Source organism: Dermacentor variabilis, chromosome 6 (assembly GCF_050947875.1).
Source record: "Dermacentor variabilis isolate Ectoservices chromosome 6, ASM5094787v1, whole genome shotgun sequence".
Lineage (NCBI taxonomy): Eukaryota > Metazoa > Arthropoda > Arachnida > Ixodida > Ixodidae > Dermacentor > Dermacentor variabilis.
Genome location: NC_134573.1, coordinates 154,905,280 through 154,933,215, shown reverse-complemented (window position 1 = coordinate 154,933,215; position 27,936 = coordinate 154,905,280). Strand labels below are relative to the sequence as shown.

The 27,936-nt window shown below is 50.1% G+C and overlaps 1 protein-coding gene across 3 annotated transcripts in view; it reads left to right on the top strand.

Annotated features, from left to right (window-relative positions):
• LOC142585530 (brefeldin A-inhibited guanine nucleotide-exchange protein 3) overlaps window positions 1–27,936 on the top strand; it is a 100,401-nt gene that overhangs the window by 67,080 nt on the left and 5,385 nt on the right. For all 3 annotated transcript variants that reach the window (XM_075696342.1, XM_075696341.1, XM_075696343.1), the window contains 5 exons: window positions 18,466–18,694; window positions 19,331–19,497; window positions 24,100–24,275; window positions 24,786–25,762; window positions 27,111–27,307. In XM_075696342.1, coding sequence (XP_075552457.1) covers window positions 18,466–18,694; window positions 19,331–19,497; window positions 24,100–24,275; window positions 24,786–25,762; window positions 27,111–27,307 — 1,746 coding nt within the window. The remainder of the gene's footprint in view (window positions 1–18,465; window positions 18,695–19,330; window positions 19,498–24,099; window positions 24,276–24,785; window positions 25,763–27,110; window positions 27,308–27,936) is intronic.

Here is a 27,936-nt window from a genome sequence, read left to right as displayed (position 1 = left end):
AGATTTTTAAACGGCAGCGCAAATTGTATCAGCTAATTTGGTAGGTGAAGCAGTGCCATATTTTCACGTGTATAACCCACATCGATAATTCGAAAAAGTTAACAGTAAAGACGGCGTGCGGATTATGTGGGAATTTCTCCTTGAGGAGTGGCTTCACAGCAGCGTGACTTTCACCTTATGCTGTGGCTTCACCATGTGGCGGCGTGTGCTGTTGTGAATCCACACCGCAAGGGGAAGTTCTCGCCAATCCAGTTTCGTTATCTCCTACGGAACCGCCTCCCTTTTCTCACCTCCGCGTGTTGAAGCTTCCTTCCCGCCAGGATCACTTAAAATTTGCCCCCTGTATAGTTCGGCGTGTTGAACGCGGCCCGCAGCAGCGATCAGCTGTTGCCACAACGCACGCGCGCATGTGCGCGGCGAGTGAGCCCATTTGCATTTGATGCAGACTCTGAACTCTCGCTTCAGCGCAGCTTAACTGTAAGCCAGCATGCTGCCGGCCAGCCAAGCTAGCGCACGATGTACTCTTGTCTAGAGGTTCTGACGTCAGATAGGACATGTTCGGGCGCCAAGCGCCGCCGGTCACGCTGATTTCATTTTCGCCGGCAAAGCGTACTGCGCCGCGCGTGGCGCACGTACGCGTTAGCTGTATCTGCGCCTTTAATTAAACGGTCCCTGAAACGGTTCGTACAAGTTTTGTAGACGCGTAGGGTACAGCTACAGAAAAACATTGGCAGTTCCGCCCGAAAGGCGAAGCGCCGATTGCGATAGCAAATTAGTAGATAGCTGTATGAAGTAAGGATAGTAGTTTTAAACGGCCGTACGAACTTGTAAACATTCGTTTGCTAACTAAATTAACAATGATAGAATGCGTAAGCGTGACTCAACGAGGACGTAGAAAGAAACAGACACACGGAGACAGCGCTGTCTTTGTGTGTCTGCTTCTTTCTGCGTCCTTGTTCAGTCGCGCTTACACATTCTATCATGGATTGAAACCAACTAGTCAGTCAACGTGTTTTAAGTAAATTAACCAGCACGGTGTCACGCGCGCACATGTAAACACGAACACACATCGCTCCATGACAGCGGAAACTGTGTGAAAACGCTGGACATATAGGAATCGTGGCAGCAGCCGCGAGCCAATTGACCTCTGTGCATCTGCCGTTTCAACGCGTACGAAACGTCGAAATCACAGCGCATATGAAGCTACTGGCACTACGCGCACTCTGGAAACATCGCAGATAGCTTTGAAGATCAGGCCTGCGCGTGCGCGCACTTTAGCCACGTCGCAGACCGCTTTCAAGACACACGAGCACCAGCAACGCGTCCCTACAGCTTCGCCAAAGGTGTCCGCGATTCGCGTTGTCAACGCTGTTGTAGACGCCGCGGTTGTGTGCACTCTGTACGGAGTGGCGGGCGAAGAGGACATCGAAGCACCGTAGCAGCCGCCGGAGAAGAGCGCCCTTCCTCCCTCGCCTGACCCCCATTGCCTCACACGTCACAGGAGAAGGCGCACATCCGGGCCGCGTTCCTCGCTCACGCACGCGAGATTGAACCGCGTTCGCCGGCTCACCCTCACGCGCTTTCACTTATGCGGAACCTCACGACGACGGCGACGGCAGAAATCCGCCTGGAGTGTCCATATATTTGCTATCACAATAAAACATTCGTGCCACATTTTAAGTGAAGAGTCTCATATTAAGAGCGCTACGGATGATTACAAGCCTCCGTAGCCATGTTTTCCCCCTAAACTCGTTCGCCGTGTGATCGGGGCTAAGCTCCGCCTTAACTGCCTCCGCGTCATGATGTGACGTCGTGTCGCCTACTTTCGGTGTCTTGGAGCCAGCGCGCGAAGCCTTTCCAACCTCTCCGCTAGCCGCCTGGCCGGTGCCGTGCGTGTACGGTATTCCAGTAAACGCAGGCGAGCTGGGCGTTTTGACGGATGGGCGGACACGTTAACCAAAGCCCCTCCATACTACTCCCGCTGTAATGAAGGGGCTTTAGCGTAAACGTGGCCTGAGCGCTGTACCTATTTAGTGGCGCAGGGCTTAACTGACCAAATACAGAGCTAATATAAATGTAAGCGAATGTAACGCTGCATTAATATCTTGCAGAGAGGCCTAATTACCAGGAAAGTACGTGATTACCTGATTACAAGTACGTGCGCCAGCGTCCAAAAGTATATAAGGTGTCTATCGAAGGCTTCACGTGCGCCAGCGTCCAAAAGTATATAAGGTGTCTATCGAAGGCTTCACAGACTTGCTGGGGTGCTTACATAATGACTTCCATGCTCTCTAACAGCTCGTAAAGCCGCACTGACACGATGGATCAAGAGAACAAAGTGTTCAAACCAAGTAAAACGAACAACATAATCTGCATAGACGAAATAATTAAAGAAATATGAAAATAAATGCGAACGAAGTGACAAGCCACCGGGACGGCCGGCTATCCATCATTTAGCGAAATCGACGCATTGGTTGACCCCGATACGCTAGCATGCCAGAAGTGCGAAAAAAAACAAAGGGGTCCAAAACGTAAACGTTGCACTCAGTTTTGTCCTTTGCGCACGTTCATGCGACGACAGGCATACGGAATGTACTGCTAGTTAAGCCAAATTCCGACTCAATATCATGTTTAATACAATTCAAAATAGACATCAGTATGCATACTTCAGACAAGTGCCTACAATCCCGAGGCCCTTTGCTCGTCATCCGGAGCTTAGTCCTGAGCTCCTCCCACCGTTCGCCTGCCTTGCTCAATTAGCCTCAGCAAAATTGCTAGGCTTTGTCCTCTGGCTCACGCTGCCGGCCATGATGGAGTAGACCGCCGCGTCGCCCACCGTCTTGGCTGTGGCCACTGCAGCTGACGTGTCGCCGTCTCTATCACGGACTTGAAGCGTGCGCATCGCTGCGCCAGAGGCTTCCTGCCGGGCGATCACCGGGAAGGGGTCGCTGGCGTTTCGGCCCACGGAAATGGCGTCGCTTCTGTTCCCGTCTGCAGCATGCTGCCTTTCCAGGTCCATACTGATCTCATTGCCAGCATTCACCGGACCCCTGGAGCTCACGGTTGACGAGGTTGCGTCACCCATCCTAGAACCACCAGGCTGAGTAGGCCTAATGAAACCGTCGCTCTTCTGGACAGCGGCCACCTTGGCGGCGCCAGAGGGCGCCGCGACGTAGTTGCGCACTTCTTCGGCGTTCCGCTTCAGCTTGCTGTAGTTGGTGAAGGAGTACGTGAGGACGCAGGCGCATCCCAGGATGGAGACGCCCAGCACGGCGAGGATCACGTACAGGCCCTCGCGGTTGACCAGCACCACCGGCAGGTTGACGTGCGCCCGCACCTCGGGTTCCATCGCGCTCACGATTCTGCGGCCGATGCCGGTTGAGTTGGAGTGCAGTGCGACACGGTATAAATGCTTCGAACTCGATGGTTGTGTCTGGAACTTAAGTCGTCTCGAGTGCAGCCTAGGCTTCCAGAGCATCCAGACTGCGACGCCGCTGCTGAACTGGGGGGGGGGGGGGGGGGGGGTTCGAATGTTCGGCAGTGCGCGTTCTGCTCGTGCTCTCCGCCACGCGACTTCTTCGTCTTCAGTCTCAGCTGTCGCTTACGCACCTCTTACCTGGATTTTTGCATTGCGAGCACTGCCACTTACTATGGTATGGACCTGCCCTTGAGGTATATTTGTAGAAGTAGCTTTTTAAAGTTCGTTCTGGAGTTTCGCGTCATTGGCACACCGTCTGCAGTGAGGGAAGTGAGCGATAGAGGCGACAGGCGCCAGGAGGTGTCATCTAACCTTAGTAGCCTTGCGCGTCTTTAGTTGTATGCAACACCACCGTCACAACTTGTACCATAGTTGTAGACGTGGTTTTCGTAGTTCTGTCTGCCACAGCATGCTGAGCGATGTTCTCGCTATTGGCCTTTTAGTATGCACACGGACGGCTACGCTGTGAAGTTAACATATGCATATGTTTGTCTATTTCTTCTTTCTGTATCACTCCCCCCTCCCTCTTTTTTGGGGGGGGTGATATTTTTTTTATTTTTGTAGTCGTCGTTGACTAGCTTGTGCGCAAGTGAATTTGACGGGTCGCGCTTTTAGTAAAAAACTCAATATTTACTTTTCTCGTAAGTCTTTATCTTTCTTGGTATTAATGTTTTCAGTTTGTTACGCGCCATTCGCATTAATTAAGCTGCCACTGAAGTCAAGCTTGCATCTTCCTTCATTCACATATTCGCTGCACGTCACACGCCTATGTAGCTCGCGCCGTCGAAAGTTGAACAGGTTTCTTTATTGCACGTAATTTGGTTTTCGTTCGCGCCCAGAGAAATTGGCTCGAGAGCCTTGTGTAGAAAGGGAACAGTGCATTTCGCGGGCCAGCTCGCCCGTAATTAAATTTTTATCTCGGCGACCTCTTAAGCCACCTTCGGGAACTGATTGATTCCTTTTCGCGGTCTCCTTTTCTTGCTTTTCTTTGTTTCTTTGCGATTTGTTTATTTTTGCTGAGCGTGATCGATACGAGAACCGCGTTTCGCTGTCTATCCACCCTTGCGTACTTTCACGGCTGGTGTCCGCGTGTGCGTTTAAAGCTTAAAGTTCTGACTTCGTTTTTCGCACTGCCCAGGACCTCCTTCGTTCCTCTCATCTTCCTGATAGTGTAAATTCCGCTTCGCTTTTCATCGGTGCTTATATCCCTTCTTCTTCTTGCCTTCGCGTATTGTAAACGCCGCTTCCGGTATGACACCCTCCCCACTTGATGCCCACTTCGGCTGCAATACTATTCGCCGGCCCCTCAGAGAAGGGAAGGCGCTGATATCCTCCGAGAAAGAAAAAACGAGACGATGATTAGTCATTCTGTCTGGTTTGTGCGTTGTCGCTTTCCTTTGTTCTCACGTATAGAGAAAGACTTGGAAAGAAAACGAATCGGAGGGGACAGGAGATAGAGGGCGCTGTTTATCTCGGACCAGACCAAGCGGGCGGTTTCGCCGGGTGCTGCGCTCTCTCCTTCTGTCCGCTGCCCGCGCTTCGCACTCGAATGTTTTCTCCGAATGCTAATCAGCAATGGCTAGATTGCCCGCGCTTCGGTGGAAACAATCTCTTGACGTCGTCTCGTCCGTCGCCGCGGCCGCCGCTTCGGGACGATTAATTACTTGGGGGGAAAAAGAACCGCCGCGCTGGTTGGTTCTTGGGCTTCCCTTTCGGATGCCCGCGAGTGTGTGGACGGGAAGACGACAGGCCACGTGACTCGCTTATATATTTGGTTTCGAGGCGAGGCGAAGAGGTCCTGGACTCTTCACTCTTTTCCTATCTGCAGTCGTGTGCGACGCCTTACTTTTCTCACCCCTTTTGGTGCCTTCTCTTTCCCTCTCTCTGTCTGTTTATTAATGGTGTGTCGGCCTTTAATTGATTAGCGTGTGATTTGAACGTCTTGCATCGCACTGCTCTCGTTCGCTATAGATAGCTTTCTTGGATTCTTTATACAAGGACAATCGACGTCCAATACATGACGGGAAAAGCGTGCGAGGGTGAGATTTTGGACTCTTCCTTCTTTTCCTATCTGCAGCCGTGTGCGAAACCTTACTTTTCTCACCCCTTTTGGTGCCTCCTCTTTCCCTCCCCCTGTCTGTTTGTTAATGGTGTGTCGGCCTTTAATTGATTAGCGTGTGATTTAAACGTCTTGCATCGCAATGCTCCGGTTTGCCGTAGATAGCTTCCTTGGATTCTTTATACAAGGACAATCAACATCTATAATGCATTGACGAGAAAAGCGTGCGAGGGAGAGCTGAGAAGGATGGTTGCTTGATACGCGCCGTCTTCTCATGCTTCCAATGTTAGAGGTCACGCGATGAAACACGCGCTAGGGGAGGAGAGCACACATCCTCTTCTCTAGCCCGGCCGTGGTTGCACATGGCTGTCCGCGCGGCTGAGCGCGCACGCGGGCCGCTATAGCCGCGTCTTAGAAGTAATCCGCGGCGGGTGCAAAGTTTGGGCGAGCCAAGATGGCTCGTGGCTTCACGCGCACTGCCTTTCCGTGTGTTTAGTGTGGAGGTTGCGTAATCCAAGTATCGGAGGCGCGATGAAGCGAGCGGCAGCACAAAGCGCTCGCTCCCCGCTGCCGGCGCTCTCCATCACGCCAGCGTTGTGGCAGCGAGTGTTCGTGGTCATCGAGTGAGATCTATTCATGTTTGTCTGCGCGCGTAATAACATGCCTGTTAATTTAAAGAGTAAGCGAATACTTACTTCAATTCATACGTCCGATAAAACTAGGAACCTTTCTTTGTGTATTTGTACGATACTTTGCTCTCGTTATCAATGATTCGCCTTTAGGGCGAGACTGCGACATTTTTGTCTGTTTGCCCTGTTCCCTTTCCCCTGCGTACGGTGGCCAAGCAGACGCTTACCTGGTTAGAATCTGTGCCTTCACTCTCTCTTTAATGCTGCATATATATATATATATATATATATATATATATATATATATATATATATAATATCTTTAAACAGCAGTTATGACTGAAAAATGGGACCGATCGAGTTCTTTCGGTCGTTCGCCACACCTCAGAAAACATCGAGGACGAGCGAAATATAATGGTGAGAGGTTCGTGAATAATGTTGCACAGTCCATGGCTATACGGAACCTCCTTCACATGTTTCTTTCGGCCACAAAATAAATTGAGGTAGAAAGTCGCAGCACATTTAGGAATGCAATGCAACTCTCTTGGTCGGCCCAAACAAAGATAAATGGCATAACATGCATTGGCTCTTAAATAACGAAAAATATTAGTCGCGAAACAAAAGCTAATTGCATGTCATTACTTGCAAACCAAGTACAAAGTTTGTTTCTTCGAAGCATCTGCAACTTTCGTTTACTTTACGACGGAGTGTTCAATAGGGCAGTGGGAGTTCTCACTGTTTCTCGTTTGCTTGTTTTTTTCGTTCCTTAAACACCTGCTGCCACGCTCTCCGTGTACCTTCTGTCTGGTATGCATTTCTTGTCCTTAATTGGTCTTGTCGTTTGCTTTAATGCCGACTCATGTTTGTGCTCCGGAAACCGTGGGCCCTCTGCGCGCTCTCCCTATGGTCTTCAGGTGTTGGTTCCCAACGTGTCTCTTAAATCTTTCTCCCTCTTTCTCTCATCTTCTTTCCTTTGGCCACTATACGCATTTTCGCGAGACCAATTTCTCCTTCGCCCCCTTCTCTTGTGCAGTCCCTTCTTTGTCAGATTCCCTGCTGTGAATGCACGGCATACACCGCTTCTCTTTGTATAACTGCAATAAAGAGGAATAATAGCTGAACAGGGGGAGGCAGAGCCGTGCAAGAATTAACAAAAGGGGGGGGGGGGGGGGTGGAATCCTGCTCAGGGTGGGATGAGCGTTGGGGACGCGCAAATTTGGCAACGTCACTAACGATGCTTGACTCACCACCCCCATCGCGCGCAAGTCGCCACCGTTTGGTTCCCTTTTTTCCCCTTTCTTTCTCTTCCTCCTCTTTGTTTCTCTCTCTCCCTCTCTTTTTTTTCTTTCTACATCTCGCTTGGCGTCAGGGGCGCATCAGCTTTCTTAACGCGCTTTGGCCCGCTTTGGAATGCGTAATTAATGCCCCGTTAATTACGATTTTATCGCGAGCGCCGCTCGCTTTCTTCGTTTCCCCGACTACACGCGCGCTCCCTGGCCTTGTGTCGCGGTGTGGGGAGTACTATATATCTCTCCCCGGTTCTCGGAGGCAGCCGTACGTGCTTACCCGTTGGTCTCGCAGGACGTGGCTCGCGGGGCCATGTGGCGCCTGTGGGGCAGTTCCTTCGTTCGTTTTTTTTTTCTGTGTGTGTGTGTGTGTGTGTGTGTGTGTGTGTGTGTGTGTGCGTGTGCGTGTGCGTGTGCGTGTGTGTGTGTGTGTGTGTGTGTGTGTGTGTGTGTGTGTGTGTGATTTGAGGCCCGTGCGTGCGTGCACTTTTCTGTTCTTTATTTTCTTAAATACCTCGCCCCGTTTTTTCCTGGTTTTTCTTTTTTCGTCAGCAAATTTAGGAGGGTTGTTTATACATCCTGAGAAAACGTTAACGGGCTTCGCCTGATTACTAGACGCATATCGATCGTTTGGTGCTTCTTTCGCTTCTATGTAACCTCCAATGAAACAAGATTTCATGTCAAAGAGACCATAGTGTGACGTCGATAAAATCTGCTACGGTAAGCAATTTTTTTTCTTCTTTTTTTTTCCAAGCGAACTTGGAGTGTTTGCAAAGCGAGTGTTGTCAGTTAAATGTAACGTTGTTACGATGACGGTATAGTAAATTATTTTGGCAAATTTTTGTCATCGCAGGCGAAATGTGCCTATACAGAGCTGTGTGCGCGAAGGATTATGCGACTAACAGGACACGGACAGAAAAAAAATATATATATATACTGGACGACGAAAGCGTTGCATTCATTCAATTTGTGTTCGTGTCCTAATTTACGCGTTGTTTTCTGCATCATGACTTCATACTTACTCGCTAAACTTTCAGTCTTAGTGAGATTCGGTGTCTTGTCGTAAGTTACCCGCCGTCGTGGCGTAATGGCTTTGGTATTGCGCCGCTAAGCCCGAGGTCGCGGGACCAAATCCCGGCCGCGGCGGCCGCATTTCGAGGGTGTGCAAAATTCAAATAACACCCGTGTGCCGTGCAATGGGTGCGCGTTAAAGAACCCACCCAGGTGTTCAAAATTAATCCGAAGTGCTCCACTACGACGTGCCTCGTAATCATATCGTGCTTCTGGCACGTAAAATCCCAGAATTTAATTTTTAATTGCAATAAATTAATCACTGTACACCTCGTAACACGCGGACGCGAATCGGAACTCGTACCTGCCAAGTCTCACGAATTTTCCCTAACGTTTACGAATTGGAGCTCGTTGCTCGATTTTACGAATTCTGCATTAAGTTCTACGCGAGAATGATTCTTTTTTTTTAGAGTTGCTGAAATATGGGGTGCCGCAAGATCTCAAAAATGTGGCTGACAAAAAAATTGTGGTGGTACCTGTGCCAGCTTCTTCTGGCTGCGCAAGATGCCATATGCCGCAAACAAAGCCACCCACGTATACTTCTGATGGGGAACCAGACGGGTGCTCGCTTCGATCGAGTTTATTCGATCACATAAGTTTCTAAAGCTGGCAAAATCGACAGCGGTAAAGTCTCTGAAAGAAAGAAATCTGTGCTACGTATAAAGGTATAAATAAGGGGCCCTTACATAGGGAGAGAGGACGAGTTCACAAACCACTAAAAGGATATGTCCTCTCCCGATCCTTCTATCGTGTCAGCCGCTACTTCCGTGTTTGTGTCAGCCGTAAATTGATTTTCTTTTAATGACATGTGGCTAGGAAAGACGCAGAACATGCTCAACATTGCAAGCTTTTGTCGTATCGTCTTCTTCTAAGTTCCTAACCTTAACTACTTCTAGACAAGTGGCAAGTTACCCTGGCAGATCTAAAATTGCATGCTTTTCTTGCACAAAAAAACACAGAAAAATAAAAAAAAACTGAGCACTTCGAATTGACAACGTTCACGCCACTACTGCGTCATAGGCGCCGTTATCTTGAGCGCGAAAATTCCATTGTGACTTTTATTTTATTCTCCAGAAAGTCGTCTCTTTAGCTAAGCAAGTAGCAGGTGGGCTGGGCTCGCCTTGTCAATACGTAATCAACCAAATATGCCTTAATTTAGCAGTTGCTTTTAGAGTGGCTTTGAAATCGACCGTTAACGTCGTTATGCGCGGTCCTCTACATCGCCATGTGCGCCGGCTCGTGGCCATCCTCGCACGCGCACATTTATACAAAGGCCAACGCGCACCCTCGATCGAGGCTATCTCTAGCCAAAAGTCTTGTCTCTCCCTGTAGCCTTATACATGCCGAACTTGCTGTGCCCCTCCACTGCGAGCTGATAACGCACTCGACGCTGTATAGCCCAGTGGCTAGCGCTTTGCGAGGCTGAACTCGAGGTCTCGGGTTCGATCGCGGTGGCGGCTGCCTCATTTCGATGGGAACGAAAAGCTAAAATGCCGCTGGTGTACTTAGTTTAGTTGCACGTCACAGAACCCCAGGTGGTCAAAGTTAATCCGGAGTGCCCCACTATACAGCGTGCCTCATAATCGGATCGTAGTTTCGGTACGTAAAACCTTAGAATGAAACTTTTTTTTTTCTTTGAACCGCATCGCTTTCTCTGATTAGGACCGCTGAGGTGCCAGCCCCGTCCTCGCCCGCTCAGGCCGCCGAGACCCTATAGCGATCGCATCCGCTAACCTGAACCCATGGGCAGAGCGTCGATAGCTCCAGTGATTCAAGCGAGCAGAGTACCCTCAACCGCCAAGCTGTGCATACGCTTCGTGTATGACTAAATAAAAACATTTTCTGAAAAACTTAACACAACTTCGAACATGTCGAGGCAGAACATCATCGAAGCGTCCGCTCGGTCGGTGGAGCCAACAGGCGCTCTCTTCCCAGTTGGGGAAGTTTTCTCTTTCAACTCGGAGACTAGTTTTCCGTTCGCTGCAGCTCGCATTTCGGCCGAACTCCGCAACATCACCGCCGGCGGCTGTCCGGTGGGTTGGTTTAACGCCGGTGTTGTTTGCCGTTCGTCCTTTGGGAGCTCCGTCGCTGTCGACGTCGGCTCTGCGTTGCCCAATTTGGCCACACTCTGCGGCACACCGCGTGGGTCCACCGGGCAGACTTCTTCGTTGCCGGGGGTGGCGGCGCAATCCATGAGTCTCAATTAAGCCGGTTCGAAGTTTGCTAACCTTTGTTCGTTCGCGACTCCTATGGCGCTGCCAAAGGGGCGAAGTTTTCGGTGCGTTGTAGGTAGCCCGCGAAGCCGTGCGGCGTCCTCTCTCCGCCTTTCCGCGAAGCAAGGGATCACGGTCACTTAACGGGTTGTGCAGCCATCGCGCGGCTGATTTTATCTTTCTTTCTTTTTTCTTGGCTGGCTTTTTACAGAGGCCTATGTCAAATGAAGAGGGGGGAAAAGAAAATTATAACCGTGAAGCTGAACGTTATGAATTACAGCGACCTCCTTGCTCTGGACAATAAGTTTTTGAAGCTTTTTGTATACTTTAAACCACTGTACAGGAACGTAAGAACGCATTATGAAATATACCACAGGGACAGTTCTGATAATTATCACGTTTGTTTTAATGAATATCCTATGAAGCAAAATGTCGCTTCAAGCAAACGTGACTGTCTGAGAACACAATAATACAGTATTTTGTACTGCGCGAGCAATACCCACGGGCTTAGTGTACGCGGCTATATGGAATCCATTGGCAATCGCTACGGACAGCCGTAACATTTCTCTTGGTTGAAAACTAGGGCCCCGGCGCTATGATAAAAATGGAAAGCGGCAGAATAAAGGCAGCTATATAGTGGGAGCGTGGAGGGGCGGGAAGTGCAAGCTCGTACGTATGTGCGCCTCAGTTTTCGCCAGGAACGAGCGTGAAAACCCGTCGAACCGCGTGCATAGATTTATTTCCATCTCGCGCTGGGCGCGCCCCTAACGAGGCGTTCGAGAAACGCTTTGGGTAAAAGCAGCACCGCTGCACCAGCAACGACAGCGGTGGCGGCGTTAGCGGTGAGGCGGGGAAAAACGAGCAGCAAAATTGACGCCTATACCGACAAGTGACGGAAACAGCTACAGCTCTGGCTCCTACAGCGGGACGTGACCGCGTTGTTTAGCGCGTAAGCCGCAGTGCGGCTATAACGCGCCCATTTCGCCGGCCTAAAAGCCAAATTCTTGCCTTCGCCGCCCGCACACGACGAACGACGTTATATAGCTTTCGTGATGCTATACGGGGACGTGCACTTTTGAAAGGAAAAATGCGTCCGCAGAATAGACGACCGAAACCAGGCCGCCGTGGCTTGTTGTTGTTTTGTCGATCGTCGCACGCTCATGCATGTCGTTAAAGGAGCATCGAGAAGTGATGGCGCATAATAGCCCGGAAAAGTTGAGGGGCTCGTGTCGCACCCTTACTTGCAAGCGCGTGCCCTAAAACGCTCTGCTCGAAAAATCCTCCTCCTTCTTCCATTTACCCTTTGTCGCCTTTCGCGTCCTGTAGCCCGCTCGCCTCCGACTCCTTTTTGCCTTCGGCGGAGCATTGCTGACTGCCCTTGGTTTTCGAAGCGCCATTTCGCGGGTAATAGGAAATGAAGAAGGGAGAGAGCTCTGCCGCCAGCGTCCGTTGGGATTGTGTTAGTATACTTGAGGAGGGAGTAGCGAGAGGCTAGGCAAAGTATGCGGGAAGAAGACCAGGGACAGATGATCATAGAGGGGGGAGGGGAGAGGGGATGGGGTTATATAGGGAAACGAACGCCCTTTAAACGGGTAGCCACGGCACGAGTGTGTGAGAGGCAAGAAGAGAAAGAACTAATTGGACGTTTTCGGCGCCGCGTGGGGGAGGAACAATTGGAACGTTTTCGGCGTGGATGCGCGCGAGTTATGGCTTTCTTCCAACTCGGCTCCGCCTTACCCGTTCCTCTCTCTCTCTCCCTCTCAGCATCCTCTTTATTCGCATGGGAACTTGTGAACTCTTGCATCCTTCCTCGAGGCACGGAAGCGTTTCCCTTGCGCGGTCTCTCTTTGCAATGGTAACGCACCGCCCCTGTTCCCCCGACTTCGTCCTTCGTCGCGAGCATTGCGATTGTTCGCACCGCGTGTTCACGCATCGCTCCTGAACTGCGGGATTCGCCGCCACTCGAAGATCGATTCGCGGGAGCGTGCTGCCTCCGTGGTTGTTTGTGTTTGGGGGTGTTGTTTGAAGGGGTCGCGCGGGAAAGAAAGAAAGGGTTGCGCGGAGTGAAGTTGGATGGTGGGGTTGGGAGAAGACGCGCCGCTATAGTGAGGGGGGGGGGCTATCATGCGTTTTAGGCAGCGGGCTTGCGGCGAACGAATTTGAGACCCGAGAGTCGTCGTCGCGCGTTCGGGCTCGCCAAGTATTTTGAGGGTTCGCGACTTTTGTTCTAAACACAGGTTTGGCGCGAGAGTTCCATCGGTCGCAGCGTCCCTAGCGACGTCGGCGCCGAGATAAATGAGACCGCGTTTCCCTAACTTGTGCCCGTCGCTTCCTGCGTTTCAGATCGTGAGGAATGAGTGCAGCGTCGGCGGTTATTTTTGTGAATTGAATCGCTGTTGTAGCGTTAAGCCATCTTAGATTATTTGAACCGGGCAAAGGTCGAAGCGTTGCTTAGGCTCGCTTTAGCGTCCTGCTCGTCGGAACTTCTTGGGCCGTTGTGATGTGGTTATCATTACAATTGTTTCCTTCTTGACCAAAGTTCGTTGTCCTGGCACGGGCGTTTCGCAAAGTGTCATGGTTTCTTCGTGATTTCGGATTCGCGCATTCTGGGTGTCTACTTTCTTAAAGAGTATGCAGAAACTTGTGGCTTGTCATGACGTCGGCTGTCAGTTTCCGTCGATCCTTGATGTCATAGCACCTGCAAGTGTTCTTAAACTTCTCTTGAACAAAAGTTATAAGGGATTTCGCAAAGTACCGTGTTCAATGATTCACTTAAAGTTTTCGCTTCTTTGTCATATATGCTAGTCGGCAAGATTTCTGACTACGTTTGGATCGCGTTATCAATCTGGTTTCTTTAATCTCTGTTGGAACTGCTGTCACGTCATTCCTTAATTCCACTCCGTACATATCCGATTGCGCTATACATACGCACGTGTATGTTTTCCTCGCATCAGCGACTTTCAAGACAGAAAATGGAACATCTATCAGAGAAAATAGGCACCGTCTGTCGAACGTATACCGTCGTCGATCGTGCATGCGGTCATAGCTTGCGTCAGGCGAAATGAAGGCTGCGAACAATGCTTCCGTCGCGGTTGCCTTTCCCCTGGTTCCTCTTCCGAGAGTTGTATTCCATCTCGACCGGTGCGCCAAGCAGGACGTTGTTGCACAAACATACAGAACCTGCATGTCTTTTGTCTGCAGTGCACCGAGCCTTCGCGTTTCTCTATAAACTCCTTACCGCTTTGGCTCCTTAACGCCACCCCGCTATTCTGCAGCCCCCCCTCCCCCCTCCAGCAGTTTCCCAGCCCTGCGCGAGCTTCTCAACCCGCGCTCAATTTGCTTCGCGCAAGTGCCGCGTCCCTCCCGAGCCGCTTATTAAATTCTCATGCTCTCTTTGGTTCTACGCGCGCCCGCCGCGTTTGCCGCGCGCACTCAGCTGTAGAGCGCGGACTTGGGGCTGATGCAAGTGCGAAGCACAAGACAAATTATAAAGTGCGGCAGAGTTCTAAGCGCGCGAAATCCCGACGGCGCTGGTCAACCCTTTTTTCGTCGTGTTCTTCGCGTCCAGCTCCCGAGTCCCCGAGTCCGAGGCAACAGTAAAGAGGAGGCGAACAGCGCGGGCGGGTACAGTATATATATGCCGCCGGGGAGTGAGTGACCACGTGTCGCGTTCGCCACTGGCCGGTAGCGCGCGCATCGTGTCCAGTTGGCATGCATGCATGCTCGCTTTGTCCGCCCCCCCCCCCCCCCCTCCTTGCTGCCCCATTCGTTCCGCGAAATTAGTCTTCGGGTCCGGCTTCATTTTTCACCGCGCCCCATTAGCGATGACGTAGACAGCTGCGTGCCTGCTGGGACACATGCAGTATATGCGCGGGACGTTCTCTGCCCCCCCCCTCCCTTCCCCCCGTTCTAAGAGGAAGCATGCGGAAGTCCGAGTTAGCTCGCTTGCCTCTCGTGCCTCTTCGGTCTCTTGGTTAACGTATGCGCCGTTTGAGCTCTGATCCCTTTGCTTGCGACAGTCGTGCCGGATTTAAGTGCCGCACATATATATGTGTGTTGTATAGGATTGAGCAAGGCGGGCGTCCGGCTTCGTACGTGTGTGGGGCGTTACTTGGAGTTCCTTTGGATGGAGCGCGCGACCTAATTGGGACGCGCCGCCTTCGCTTGTGCGAGTGAGTGCACAGCTTTGTCGAAATCATGTCTGTACTATTAGCCATGTAGGCGCGATTTGGACAATCCCGTGCGTGTCTGTTAACACATTGCGAACTGCTTGCTGAAAAGAAAAGTAATGAATTGCACCATCGAGCGCCATTGACCCTCTGTGATGGCTAGGTGCAGGTTGCTTTGTAATATGTGCTGGAGTGGAGGAGACTGACAGGCGACCGTGCTTGAACTGGTGATTTGGACTACATGTGGCAACAAATGGGCGACCGCGTTAACGGCCGGGAATCAGTCGGCCCGAAACGCTCACTCGTATTGCCAATATTATCTGTGCCGGTTTATTATTATTTTTTTTTTCAATGTCGAAATCTGATCGCGAATAATTTATCGGCACCGTTATGCTGCGGCAGTTGTGCACCTTTACCACGCCTGGACCCTCGTCATTTTTATATCATGCATTGGCCTCTCCTGTATATATGCATCTCACTTCGCTTCGTGCACGCACTTGACACGTATTGTTTAAGTGTGTATTTCTTAGTCATTGACCAGTTCGCTGTCGGAGACTATCGTATTAGATTGCTGCTACACTATAGCTCTATTCGAAAACATTGCTGGCGGCATCGTGGTGTGGTTTTCGCGTTTGCTTGGACTGCCGTTATTTGAGGCCTCACCGGCCGGGTGAGGTACGTGCCGGTTTTCCTATAACCTGCGTTTTCGTGATATGCCTACGCGATATTAAAAAAAAAAAAGATCAAAAGTCGCTGCCACCTTCTCGACCATAAGACGACAGTGAAAGAAAAATGAACAACGATAACGTGGCAATTCTGTATAATTGCGGCAAAGCTTCTCTGAATGCGGCCGCTGCTTCTGTGCGTCTAAGCGCACCGTGATTTTGTTCACCCTGCTCGCCGCTGTGTCGAGACTCGGCTGGCTGTCTCCCGCTGGCTCTCAAATTGGATTAAGATTCTCCCGTGTCGACGCGCGAGAGCGCGTTCTTGTTTCACTGCGACCGCCGTCACCGCTGCGGCGGCGCTAAAACCCCGCCGAAACCCCGACCCCCGAAACGCTTGAGTGAAACCGTGGACTGCGCTTTTCAGTGGGCGATTGTTACTGCTCGTCTGTCGCACTGTCTTCTCGCCGTTCCTATTATCCCCCCCCCTTTTTTTTTTCTTCTTTTTTTTAATTTTATCTGGAAGTTTACGGTATCCCGCTAGAGTTCTTAGCCTACACGGAGCGACTTCTCCCGAAAAAGAAAAGAATAAAGAAAGGAAGAAGAAGGAGACGAAGATGGAGAAAAACAAAAAACGAAATAGCTAGAGCCTCGTGACTGCTTAACTCCGGCGGGGATATGTCGGATTATATGTGTCGGTGGTTGGGGATGATTGTCCGCGGCTCCTCCTGCCGGTGTCTTTAAGCGATCGCGCCGTGTGTGTTTGCACCTAGAAATCTTTTAGAGATCCTTCCTTCGTTGCGGCCCGTGTCGGGCAACATTGCGTTGCTCCTCGCCGCCTTCTCCGCCTGCCTACACACGCGGCCACATTCTCTCACCGCTAACCGCCTTGCGTATGTCTTTTGTCTTTGCTCTCTCTATCTGCTGCGGATCTTCAGAGGCCCAAAAGCGGATTAGGAGGAGAACGCAGTCCAATTTGTACCGTCGAAGACTTCTCCATGCCCCCGAGTCTTTTTCTGTGGTATAGCCGAGCGCGTGGTGGGCGCGATTCTTTAAATAGTCGTCTGAAGCTGTTATAAAAAAAAAGAAAGCTGCACGCCATCTTGAAGAGGTTCGCGTCGTTCTTGTCTTCCTGTATGGACTATGAAGAGCCGGGAAGGAGCGCAGACCTCCCTCGTGATATCTTTCGCGTTATTATGTCGTAGTAGTTCCAGAAACTAAAGTGTCCTCAAGTCCGTCAATACTATATATTTGTCTTGCGTGGAACCTGTAGTATATGGCACGTTGGATGTCGTCCAGTCGCCATTCGTCACGAACACCCAGTAGCAGCATCACGGACTCGTCTCCTCGTCTGGAGCTTCAGCCTAAGTCGTCTCTTTTTTTTTCTTTTTTTTTTATAGCGGCAGTTACTTTGCGCTACCAAAACAGTCGATCGTCTATTAGACGCAATGGCGGCTAGAGTGTAAAGGAACTTGCTCGAAGAGAGACCTCTGTAAAACATGTTCCATGGAGAAGGAACCTTTAGAAGAAGCTAAGTTGCGCGATATTCATATTTTATTGGCGGCGAGATTGTACAGCAAGCCCGCTTTGTGCCTCCTTTAGTTCCGGTTAAGTTCTCATACTGTTCGTATTGGAGTGATCATATTTCTTGTATAAAGTGCACGGTGCTTCTGTGATAACATCGCTTGGCTGCCTTGCCGCGTGCCACCCTCCAGGATTTTGTACACGCCGTCCGACTTCACTACGCGCTCTCATCATGTACTTTTATTTTGGAAACGGCGATTCTAGATTTTCGTTTGCATCCGTTGTGCTCTGGCGTGTTTGTCGTAACCAGAAGGATGTGCAAATTTCAAAAGTTACTTTTGCTATATGTTTAGCGCTACTGGAGTGTGTGTACGGTTTGTTTTTTGTAATTTTTTAACTAAGTTTTTTTTTTTGCGTTAGTGCAGGGCGTAACAAGTTTTTTTTTTTTCAGCTCACGCGCGCTGACCTGGTTGTGATTTCAGGCGTTTTATCTTGCTTTTTTGTCGTTATTGTATCTCCCCCTGATAAATTAAGTGCGAGTGATTTGCTCCTTCATTTGCCGACTTTCAACGGGCGCTCTCTGCGTTTCTTCTATGTCTGCGTTTCACGCGTCGTAGAAGGAATATTTATTTACCCGGCCGTTCTTGAGGCTACATTTTTCTTTTTTGTACCAACTGTAACCCCCCTTACTCAATGCCCTTCGGTGGGCCTGTAAGGTATCATGAATAAATTTTAAAAATATTCCAGAAGTCTGCAACTGGAAGCGGACAATGGTCGCGGGAAATGCTCCTGCTGCTTCGTTCTGCCATGTTAATCGGCATCGCACATCAACGCGCCATGTACCTCGTTAGCCAAGATTGTAGGGCAGTAATGCCAATCGCGATCCTCTAATGCTCCCAGGTTCAGTTCCTTAATGACCACGACTATTTTTTTTGACGTAATAATTCTGCGGAAACCCGCAAGGTGGAGAGAAGTAATTGATAAAGGGAAAATCAGACATCCACCTGTTCGTAGCAATTGCTACAAAGGAAACCCATACGGGTTCCTCGAAAGAAAAGCCTCAGAGTTGAAGAAAAATTCGTCCTGGTCCAGGACGAATTTTTCTTCAACTCTGAGGCTTTTCTTTCGAGGAACCCGTATGGGTTTCCTTTGTAGCAATTGCTACGAACAGGTGGATGTCTGATTTTCCCTTTATCTCGACTATTTTTTCGTCATCAACAAGGCGTGTTTATTCTTCTTTAAAGAAACTCGTGTGGGAGTACCTTTGCAGGTGAACGGCAAATTCCCCTTACACGTTGACCCTGTGGTAATGTTGTAACGTTACACCTTAAAGCAACAACGCCAGACCTGCTCCTCGTTCTCTGCTGTCCGCAGGCACCTGCTGGTGAGCGGCGGTCCTTCGCTGTCTCCCGACCTCTGGCACGTGGCCACGTCCAGCGTGTGGCGGGCCACGCGCGCCACCCTGCTGTCGGCCCAGCAGCTGATGGTGTGCTTCCACGCCGGCTCGGAGAACTTCTACGGCGACGTGGGGCAGGCCAAGGTGGCCGTCCGCAGAGACTGCACCCGCCAGGAGGCCGACCGCCTCAGGCAGCTCTGCCGGCAGGTCAGGGCTGCTGCGGCGCGGTGACGCACGACGTCGGCGTACCTCTTCTGCACGTGATGTCCTGTTCGCGATCGGACCTCGCAATCCGTTTGAATAGTAGTGCCCTCAAACGAACACGAGTTGTGCGACGTAGTTTGGCCCCGAATCGGCTTGTCATTTTGGATCTGGCAGCGCAAACGGTACAGTTTGGGAGGCAGCACTGCACGATCGTAGCAAACAACGAGGCAGGAGCGCGCCAGATACTCTTGGAGCAAAAATGGAGATGGTCTCACGTGCAGTGTTCCTGCTTGTTTAGTATCTCACTCTTGTGTCAGGCCAGACGCTCCTGCAGATCTCGGCGTGCACTTTATGCGTTGCATGGCCGTGCCTGTACCGCCGCGACTGTGCGAGCGATCTCGAAACTTGCTCCCTGCTTGCGTTAGGAAAGGGGCCGAAATCGCACAGTTTGCAGCTATATCGCTGAACGGTAAGTTACGCAGACTACACTTTACTTACTTAAACTACTTTACGACTCGTAGTTGCGATTCCGTACTCGTGATGGTATTTTGGGCCACGTGTGTACTGTTAATTCCAACCTATCCTCGCCGACTGCGCTCCAGGAAATGCACGTGTCGTCGACTTGCGCGTCTCGTGCAGGTGTTCCTTCTGGACGCCCAGCGTGCCACCATGAACGTTCCTTCGTGCCGCGCGGAGTCGGCGCCCACAGCGGTCGACCAGGAGTGCTCCTTCATATTCCTTCTACACCCACCTGACAGGGACCACGTGCCAGCGACGGCAGCCCACCCCAGCAGCTACGTCGTCCGGTGCGTTTGTTTCTCCCTCTGACTCTTTCATATCTAGCGCGATCGCTTCCTGCGTAAACATCTTGTACGCGAAAAACAGTTGCATGTGTTTTGGTTCAAATACGTTTGTAGCCATGCGCTGGTCCTCACCAGATGATGTTGTAGCTTGCGCTGGCCATGATATATGTTAATATACATGGCGTGATTTTTGCAGCGCGAAGCACCAAAGTGCACGAAAGAAAAGTAAAAAAAGAAAAACGGACGGTTACAGAAAGAAGGACAAACGCGAGCCCTCGTGTGTGTCCTTTTGCTAATCCTTCGTTATTTTCTTTTCTTTCCGCACTTCGTTGCCTCGCGCCGCAAAAGTTAGGCCATGAACTTAGACCAATTCCCTCAAATCCGATATATTAAAATACATATGCTGATGAAGAGTTGCAAAGTTATTGCTGCAAGTGATCTAGTCTTCTTGAAATTCCGGAAAAAAAATGATTCGCCTTAAAGAAAGGACTTGGCTTCAGTGACGGCAAATGTTGTACCAGACAGCTTAAGAAGCTAAGCGAAGTTTCTCGGGCTTTCAGTATACTACTACGCGGGTATCCCTGAATTTACAATAAAGCACCCGTGTTAAACTTGGGGGATTGTCAATTCCTTTGAAAGAAATATTAACTTGTAGATTGGCCTTTTTTTTACGCTTCCACTGGGTTGCGTTTCGTGACGGATATTTAACGCATTTTCGCTTGAGAAAATGCTTCGCGCACTTTCAGGTTTGCTCCTGTAAAGGATACCTCATTGCGAGCACATGAGCAACGCGGGAAAGTCATAACTGAGAAAGCTGTGTCGCCAGTTTTGTTTTATTGCGACAACAGTTTATGAACACTCCGGGTGAATTTTTGCCTCGATGTGATGTAATGTATAAAATCCAGATGCAATACGAATGAGCGACCCACGCCGTCCTCCCGGGCGCCTAATGTCGCAGGTCACGTGATCAAGCTTGCTCTACGGTTGCAGATCACCTCCTCTAAACCGGCCGGGGCTGCGCATGACTATGGCGCAGCTGAGTGCATATGCGGCCCGTGCACCAGATTTGGGACGTAACATATACGGCGGGTGCAAAGTTTGGGCGTGCCGAGATGGCTCGTGGATTCCTGCGCGCCGTATTCTCGCTTGTTTAGCGTGGAGGTCGCGTAATCTAAGTTTTGGTAACGAGGCTGAAAGTTGGGCAAGTTTGTTTACGTTCGCGGTGAAAAGCAGCGTAAAATGACCACGGACGAACAGAAGAAACCCACGGACCGAGGCTCAGTTTCACAGACGCGGTGAAACGAGCGGCAGCGCGAAGAGTTCGCTCCTCGCTGCCGGCACTCTTCATCACACCAGCGTTGTGACGCCGAGCGTTCGCGGTCATCGAGTGAAATCTGTTCACGCTTGACTGTGCGCGCGCGCGACACCATCCTTGTAAATTTAATTAGTAAGCGAATGTTTACTGCAATTTATACTTCGGGTAATACTACGAACCTTATATCGTGCAATTGTCCAATACTTTGCTACCGCTATCAACGCTTCGCCTTTCGGGCGAGACTGCGGCTTTTTTTTTTTGATAATTTGTCAATTTCGATTTAATTTGCGTAGGGAAATAACCAGACGTGGCAAGTTACAATGGATAGCGATGCTTGCACTTTAAATCACCGCGGGCTGGCGTACAGGAACAAGAACACCGCGGGCTGACGTACGGCAGACTCGTGTAGGGACGAGCGATCGTCATCCGCAATAAATCCGTTTTCTTCTACAAAAGTAAACCTAATTGCTTGCTCTGATGAGAAGAGCGAGATGGCGGCCTGGTGAGCGCGAACACAACACACAGATTGCATTGAACACGATCGTCATCGAACAATGATAGTTTCCTCGCAGGCTTCCAATACATAGGAGGAAGAGAAGCGTGGCGAGTGATAAATACGAGCACGTTTTCTTTTGTTTTAGTGCTTTCTTTTAAAATCTTCTGTGGCTGCTGCTGTTGTATGAAGATTTAACGGAGATGCGTTCACCGCTGCAACGAAATAGCCTTGGTTACGGCTTCTTTTACTGGCATTAACGGAGACTCATTAACAGCGATTAACTTCGCGCATCAAGAACAATGTACATTGCTTCACGCCTTGGCGTGATTCTCGCATTCTTCCATTAGCGTTGCGCACGTCTATCGTCTAAGCTTTTATTGACTTCTCGTTGCTTGGTTTAAAACGGCTTGCAGGAGTAGAAGACTGAAGGAATGACATTTGGCAAAATCCTCGAACCCCCATCCCCTCCCCAGCCCACTTCTATTTTTTTCCGCGTGTTTTCAGGAAATCGCTGTTGTTTAGCCTTCTACCCTGTGCGAGACAAACAGCTCATTTGCTGTTTGGGTTGCTCATTTGGTTGCTCATTGCTCTTGCTACCTTTGAGCTCTTTCTCGTGCTTCGTGTTTATTCGTTGCGGTCAGTGTTTGTTGTGTTTGCTTCTGCCCTTTCGAGCCGGCGTAATCAACGCCTTCTTTCAAACCCTTGCCGCCTGTTGTTTCTTTGCTTAGCGTTCTTTGCTTAACGTTCTTTGCTTAACTTTCTTTGCCTTTTATTTCCTTGTTTTGTTCGCGCTGTATTTCTTTTTCCTTGAACGATCTCGCGAGTACAATGAGCTGTTTGATTAGCCTCTAATGTGAGTTTAACGATGCGTTGACGACTCCGGGGGCAACGGATGGTTCCCAGCACAGGCGCGAAGTCGGAAGCGATAAAAAAAAACAGAAAAAAAAGAAATCGAAGGGGTGATACGACTGCGTGGGCAGCGATGCATCTGTATCGGGAAACGGCGAGAAACGAACCGTTGCTGCTTTCCTCCGCAGAATCCGTGACAGCGTAACGCTCGTATCTGTCTCTCGCCTCGTCTGCGCTGAGCACTCCAGAGGTTGTTGCTAGTTCAGTTCTCGCTTTTCGGGACCGGGAGATAAGGAGAGGAAGGTGGGGGGGGGGGGGGGGGGGGGGGGGGAGGGGGTTATTTTCTAATTCTTGGGCTTAGAAAAATGAATCGTTTTAAATACTTCTTCGAATTCGTTTTATGGCCCCTCACCCTTTTCTTATTTCTATTTTTAAGTTTCTTGCCATTAACGTTCGTTTGTTAACATTAACGTTAATGTTAACATTTGTTTGCTCCCCTCTAACGATAACTCTCTATTCGCTGTGGGTGATTTTCTTTCTTTTTCTTTTTTTATGTTTGAATATGATACTTTCCGGTTGTATATATGTGGAGCTCGCGCAGAAAGATTGCGCATTTGCCCCTGCATGAAAGGCCACGCATGCCCTTATATTAAATCCGAGTGCCCACATTCCAACAGGTTCGTGAATCCCCAACAGTGTTGTATTTTTGTGTGGCCTGTCTAATCTTCAAACCTGCCGAGTCGCCTGTTCTTTTTTTTCACTAGCAAGCAGCTTCACATTCAGTAACGTCCGATGAACGGAAACAAGCGAGAAAGGCAATCGTCTGTTGTCTTTGTGTAGTCGAAAATCAATGCTTCTTTCGTAGCTCATACGCGCGATGTTCCACACGTCAGGACAGATACAGAAACGGTTTTTGTGCTCTAAGGAGGTCCTTGCTTCATTCTAAGGAGGTCATATAGAGTTTACAAATGGTTTGAAGTGGCTTTTTTGAATGCGTAAGCGTTTCTATGCCAACCCAACGAGGAAACCCGCCCGTCCGTCACATAGACGATCGCTTTCAAGATAGGGTCTGCATCAGCGAGCGATTTGACCTTGAAAGCCTCTCGCTTTAGCGCGAACTAAGCGGCGATAACACAGCGCACACGAAGCTATCAGTACTGGGCGCCTGTGTCCCCATCTCAGATCGCTTTCAAGGTAGGGCCCCTCGCGGCCGGGCCATACGCAGCCGCGCAATACGCAGCCGGCGCCGGTGTACAGTCGATCACGATTGATAATGGTTCGCATCGAGAAGAGGCAGCATCATCGTCCACTTCTACGTACGAGATATACCAAACGTGACACTGTTCAATTACGTCACGTACTATGGCACACATCGGCCAGTGCTCTTCCACGAAGCAGCGGCATCATCAAAACGCACCATCGTATAACATGCGTAAACATTGCTATTATACTCGCCTCTTCGTCGTCTCATACTGGTGTCAGTTAACATTTCGATGTTGCAACCACGCTTCTCCGTTTCATGATTCTTTCGGGGTGTTTCTCGCAATTATACCAAACATAGCATACGAAGACGAAACAGCAGGTGATTAGTAGCAAATGCGTACGCATCATTTAGATAATTGCCACTGGACATTCGGCGTGTAATTCCTCTCACTCTCTCCCTCCATTTTTTCGCTCAACTTTCGTGCATATCTTATTTGTATCGTCACTAAGGCAGTATAGCGGTCCTTAACGGGAGTTACTGCAAATTACGGCAACTATACTTTCACGACGAAAGTAAGTGTAACACCTATCACTGCAAATGAGAGAGCAATAGAGAGAGAAAGAGAAATACGATCGAATCGTACTATATATTGCCTACTCGCCGTTGCTTTTGGCCGCCCCTTGCGCACTAACGATGCTGCTTGATGCATTTTCTTCTTGCCCGTCCTTTTTCTCGTTTTAGGGTTCCGTTCCAGCAGCTGGTGGTGGGGCTTCTGTCTCACCAGATTCTACTGCAGACGCTGGCCACGCTGCTGCTCGAAAGCACGCGGTTCCGGCTGCCTGCCCTTGCCAGCGTGCTAGCTTGCCCCGCGTCTCCCGCTCGCAGCAAGGAACAGCCCGGGCAGTACCGCCTTGCCGGTGAGACCTCCCGGATATACTAACATCCCTGCATTTCTTGCGGCGTAGCTCATGTTTACAGTGTTCGAATGCTTAATGTTCATATACTTAGAATGGGGTCTGAATGCGTGAAGTCGTGTGTTGAGTCAAGCCAACTGCGATAGTCCGTGTGAGCTATGAGGACTAGCGTTCAATTTGTGTAGGACAAACAAAATAAGAGGGCACTCTGGGGTGCTGGCAGATTAACTCAGCTTGTCGGATACATCCTTGTCGCCCCTCGCACTGAAAGGTTATGCCGGCAGAAGCGGGAGGGGGCAGCGTATGTTACTAACAATTTTTATAATTACTGAAGCTTGTAGTGACCCTGCCTAGGCAGCAGAGCTTGATAACGAATTGTGGCGCGACGTCAATTACAGATGTTCAGGTCGTTTTTTTCTTTTCTTTCTTTCTTTCTTTTTTTGTCTTTTGAATTTAGCTCAAAACGCTGCGACTTACGCGGTTTTTTAGTGCAATGCGTTCTTTTGACCGCAGGTCAGCTGGAAGTCATACCCTTGGAACAGCTTCGCAGCCTGCTGTCCGTGCTCGAGGAATCTTACAGCACGGCCACCGACTTCGACGAGAGGCCGGGCCTCAAGTTCTTGGTGCAGAAAGTCGCTCGCTGCGAAGTGGCCGCCAACCTATTCAAGCAGGCGGCCATCAGCTGGGCCATTCAGGCCGTGGTCCTGCTCGAGCTATGCTTGGGCCGACCCGCTGCTCAGCCGCTCACGATGGACGTTGTGAACCGGCTCGTGGCGTCCGGGGGGTCTCCCGAAAGCGCCGGCGACGGAAAACGGGATGGAGAAGAAGGCTTCGACGACGAACGAGGCGATGTCAGCGAAGGTGAGGACAGCGAAAGTGACGAAGAGCCCGAGCGAAGAGCACGCGCGGGAGGTGATCGGCAAGTTCAAGAGGAAATCGAAGACTCGAAAGGAGAGGACGAAAAAGCCGAAGAGAAGAATGACGTTGTCGGGAAGGAAGAAGAAGCGCTGAAATGCGAGGAAGCAAGGAAGGATGGCAGTGCTGTTGATGCTTTCGAGGAGGAAAGCGAGGGGAAAGCAGACCAGGACGAGACGGCCCGGGACACCGTGGTCCGTGACGAACCTGAGCGGGACGCAGCTGCAGGCGAAGGTGTAATTCAGGGTGAGAGCGCCAAGGATGACGTAGCCCAGGTTGTCGACGGTCACGGCGAAAGAGGCGAGAGCATCGAGTATGGAAAGAAAGAAGAAATCGTGGAGAACTTGGGAAAGTGCGGGGATGTAGCTCATCCGGCACGAAAAGACGGCAACGTGTCGTCGTCATCGTCTGAAGTAGGACCACTCGAAGACAGGGAAAACAGAGGAAAAGCACCGATGGACTCCTTCGATGAGGATAAGTGCCAATGGAGAAAGAGGAGGCGACGACGGTTGCGCAAAGAGAGGCACATTTCCGAGTCCCTGAGCATCAGGAGAGCAAGGAAGAGTGTTAGCGAAGTACGTATAGCGCGGTTCCTCATTTTCTCTTCACAGTATGTCGAGGGCCTCCGTAATCACTAACTTGGGCATGCGCTTTCACCAGTGGTTTATAACTTCATTGAAAAAACAAGTTCACGAAGTGTTGAAGGTGTTCTCACGTTGTCATGACCTGAACGAATAAGACATTTCGACAGGCGGGAGTTAAGAAGTTAACAGTTTATTAGGCCAGCTTGTGCACAGCGAAAATGAGAAACGATCAAAGCACAGTGTTAGCGGCGAGCACGCAGGCTTCGGCCGTCGAAATCTGATCTATGGGTCAAGTGCGCCGGCTGTTTATACGTGACTAATCGTGCATTCCAACGTAATCGCCGGTGCTCGCGTGTGTTTGACAATGTACGCCACCGTTCACGTCGTACGCGCAACCTGATTAGATCATACTTTTTCGCTATAAGATCGGATCGGCGACAACATGCTGTAAATTTCGAATGTGTGTAGGCGCGCCAAGCGATAACTTTGTAACAGCAGTTAGACGATGAAAAATGGTTGGAAAAGAAAAAAAGATAAACTATGTACGTGTGTCAATATCGTAATGTTATTAACCTGACGTATGTGCGTTTTACTATATACTTATTGCGCCATGCTCGAATGGCAGATGGAAATTCTTGGCGCGCATATTCAGTGAAATTTTGTTCTCTTCACGCTCTCTGTCGAGAATGAGCATTGAAAATACTGTGGCCGATTATCCATCTAAGCGCTGGAATGTTGCCGTACATCTTGCGTTGGTGTGTTCAGTCTGGTACCGTTAGATCTCTGCGAGAAAAAAAAAAGAAAGAAAAAAAGGGGGGGAGCGAAACCTGCTGCGTAGCTGCCTTGTTTGATGCTTCCGTGCATAGGCGAGTCGGGGAGTTTGGCCGCTGTGATGTCACCTGGAAATGTAATGGTAGAGTAAAGTGCAGGAGTAAGACATTTTAGAATTAGAGGAATGTTCACTGGATGGGAGTATACCAACCAGTGGTCATGGACATCACGGCAATTCGTCTCTTTTACAAGTCGATGACTAAGTATCGATGTGGACCGCGTAGAGGCATGCCTTTTGTTTCGCTTGTGTGGTCTAACGAGTGCTTGGCTGCGTTGCGTTGTGAAACTGCAGTGAAGCCAGTGTTAGGGAATGTACACCTGGGCATTTGATCTCGAGCGAGTTTGTTCCTTTTCAACTGTAAGGGTGTGTTTTAAATAGAGGGAAAGTGTTTCGAGTGCTTGTTAGCATGGCTTTCTACTTCTAATGTCTTTCGCTTCGGCTTAGCGTCGACCTTTGCTGCGTCTGTAGCTTTACCCGCACTGTTTTTATTTTCGTTCCGGCCTCTAGGCTAGCGGCGAGGAGTGGAATCCGTACCGGCGGCTACGGTCCCTCTTTGCCGAGCTCTGCGCGCATTACGCGCGGGTAGCTTCTCCCGAGGCCAAGGAAGGCGCCATCTTGGACCGCGTGAGCGACCAGCCCATCTTCTTCCTCATGGCGCAACCGGATACCCTCCCGGAAATCTTGCCGGACAGACGCATGTCGCGGTGAGCAACTCGTTTATCTTCTTCGTTCCTGTTCAGAGAGAGCTGGAAGTGGCTATCAGATAGTTCACCGGTCTCGGCCTGTTGTCGTGCAGTGAGGTCGCCTTAACGATAAGGGCCTGTGACTAAATAGTGGGACCGCGAAACGATAACCGATGCTAAGATGTCTGTCTGATCGGCGCCCGTGGTGCTGCTTTAGATTAGCTGACGTCTTGCTATCGTCTAGTCTTGCAGTATCACAGGTGCATCGGGTGTAAATGGCGAGTTTGCACATGTAATTACGTCGCTTGTGTATGTTAAAATATATGTTTCGTCATATTACGGTTTTAGGTAGGTACTGCGAATTTTTTTCTTCCGTATATACATTCGCACACCCGCTCATAGACGCGCTAGCTGTTCGAATAATTGTCTTCTTAGCAATGTATTCTGCTAGTTTAGGCACATATGCTTCTTGAGAGTGCCATTGAACCGCTTTTCAATGTTTACTGTTGGGGAGTGTGTGTCCCGGCTGACAGAATCGGCGAAAGGTCATTGAAGAACCTTACCTAGTTGAGCGAGTCGGTACGATTGCAGCCGTACCTACAGTCCAAACAAAACATCTTTTGTTCCCGCTGTCGGTAAACTGGTAAATG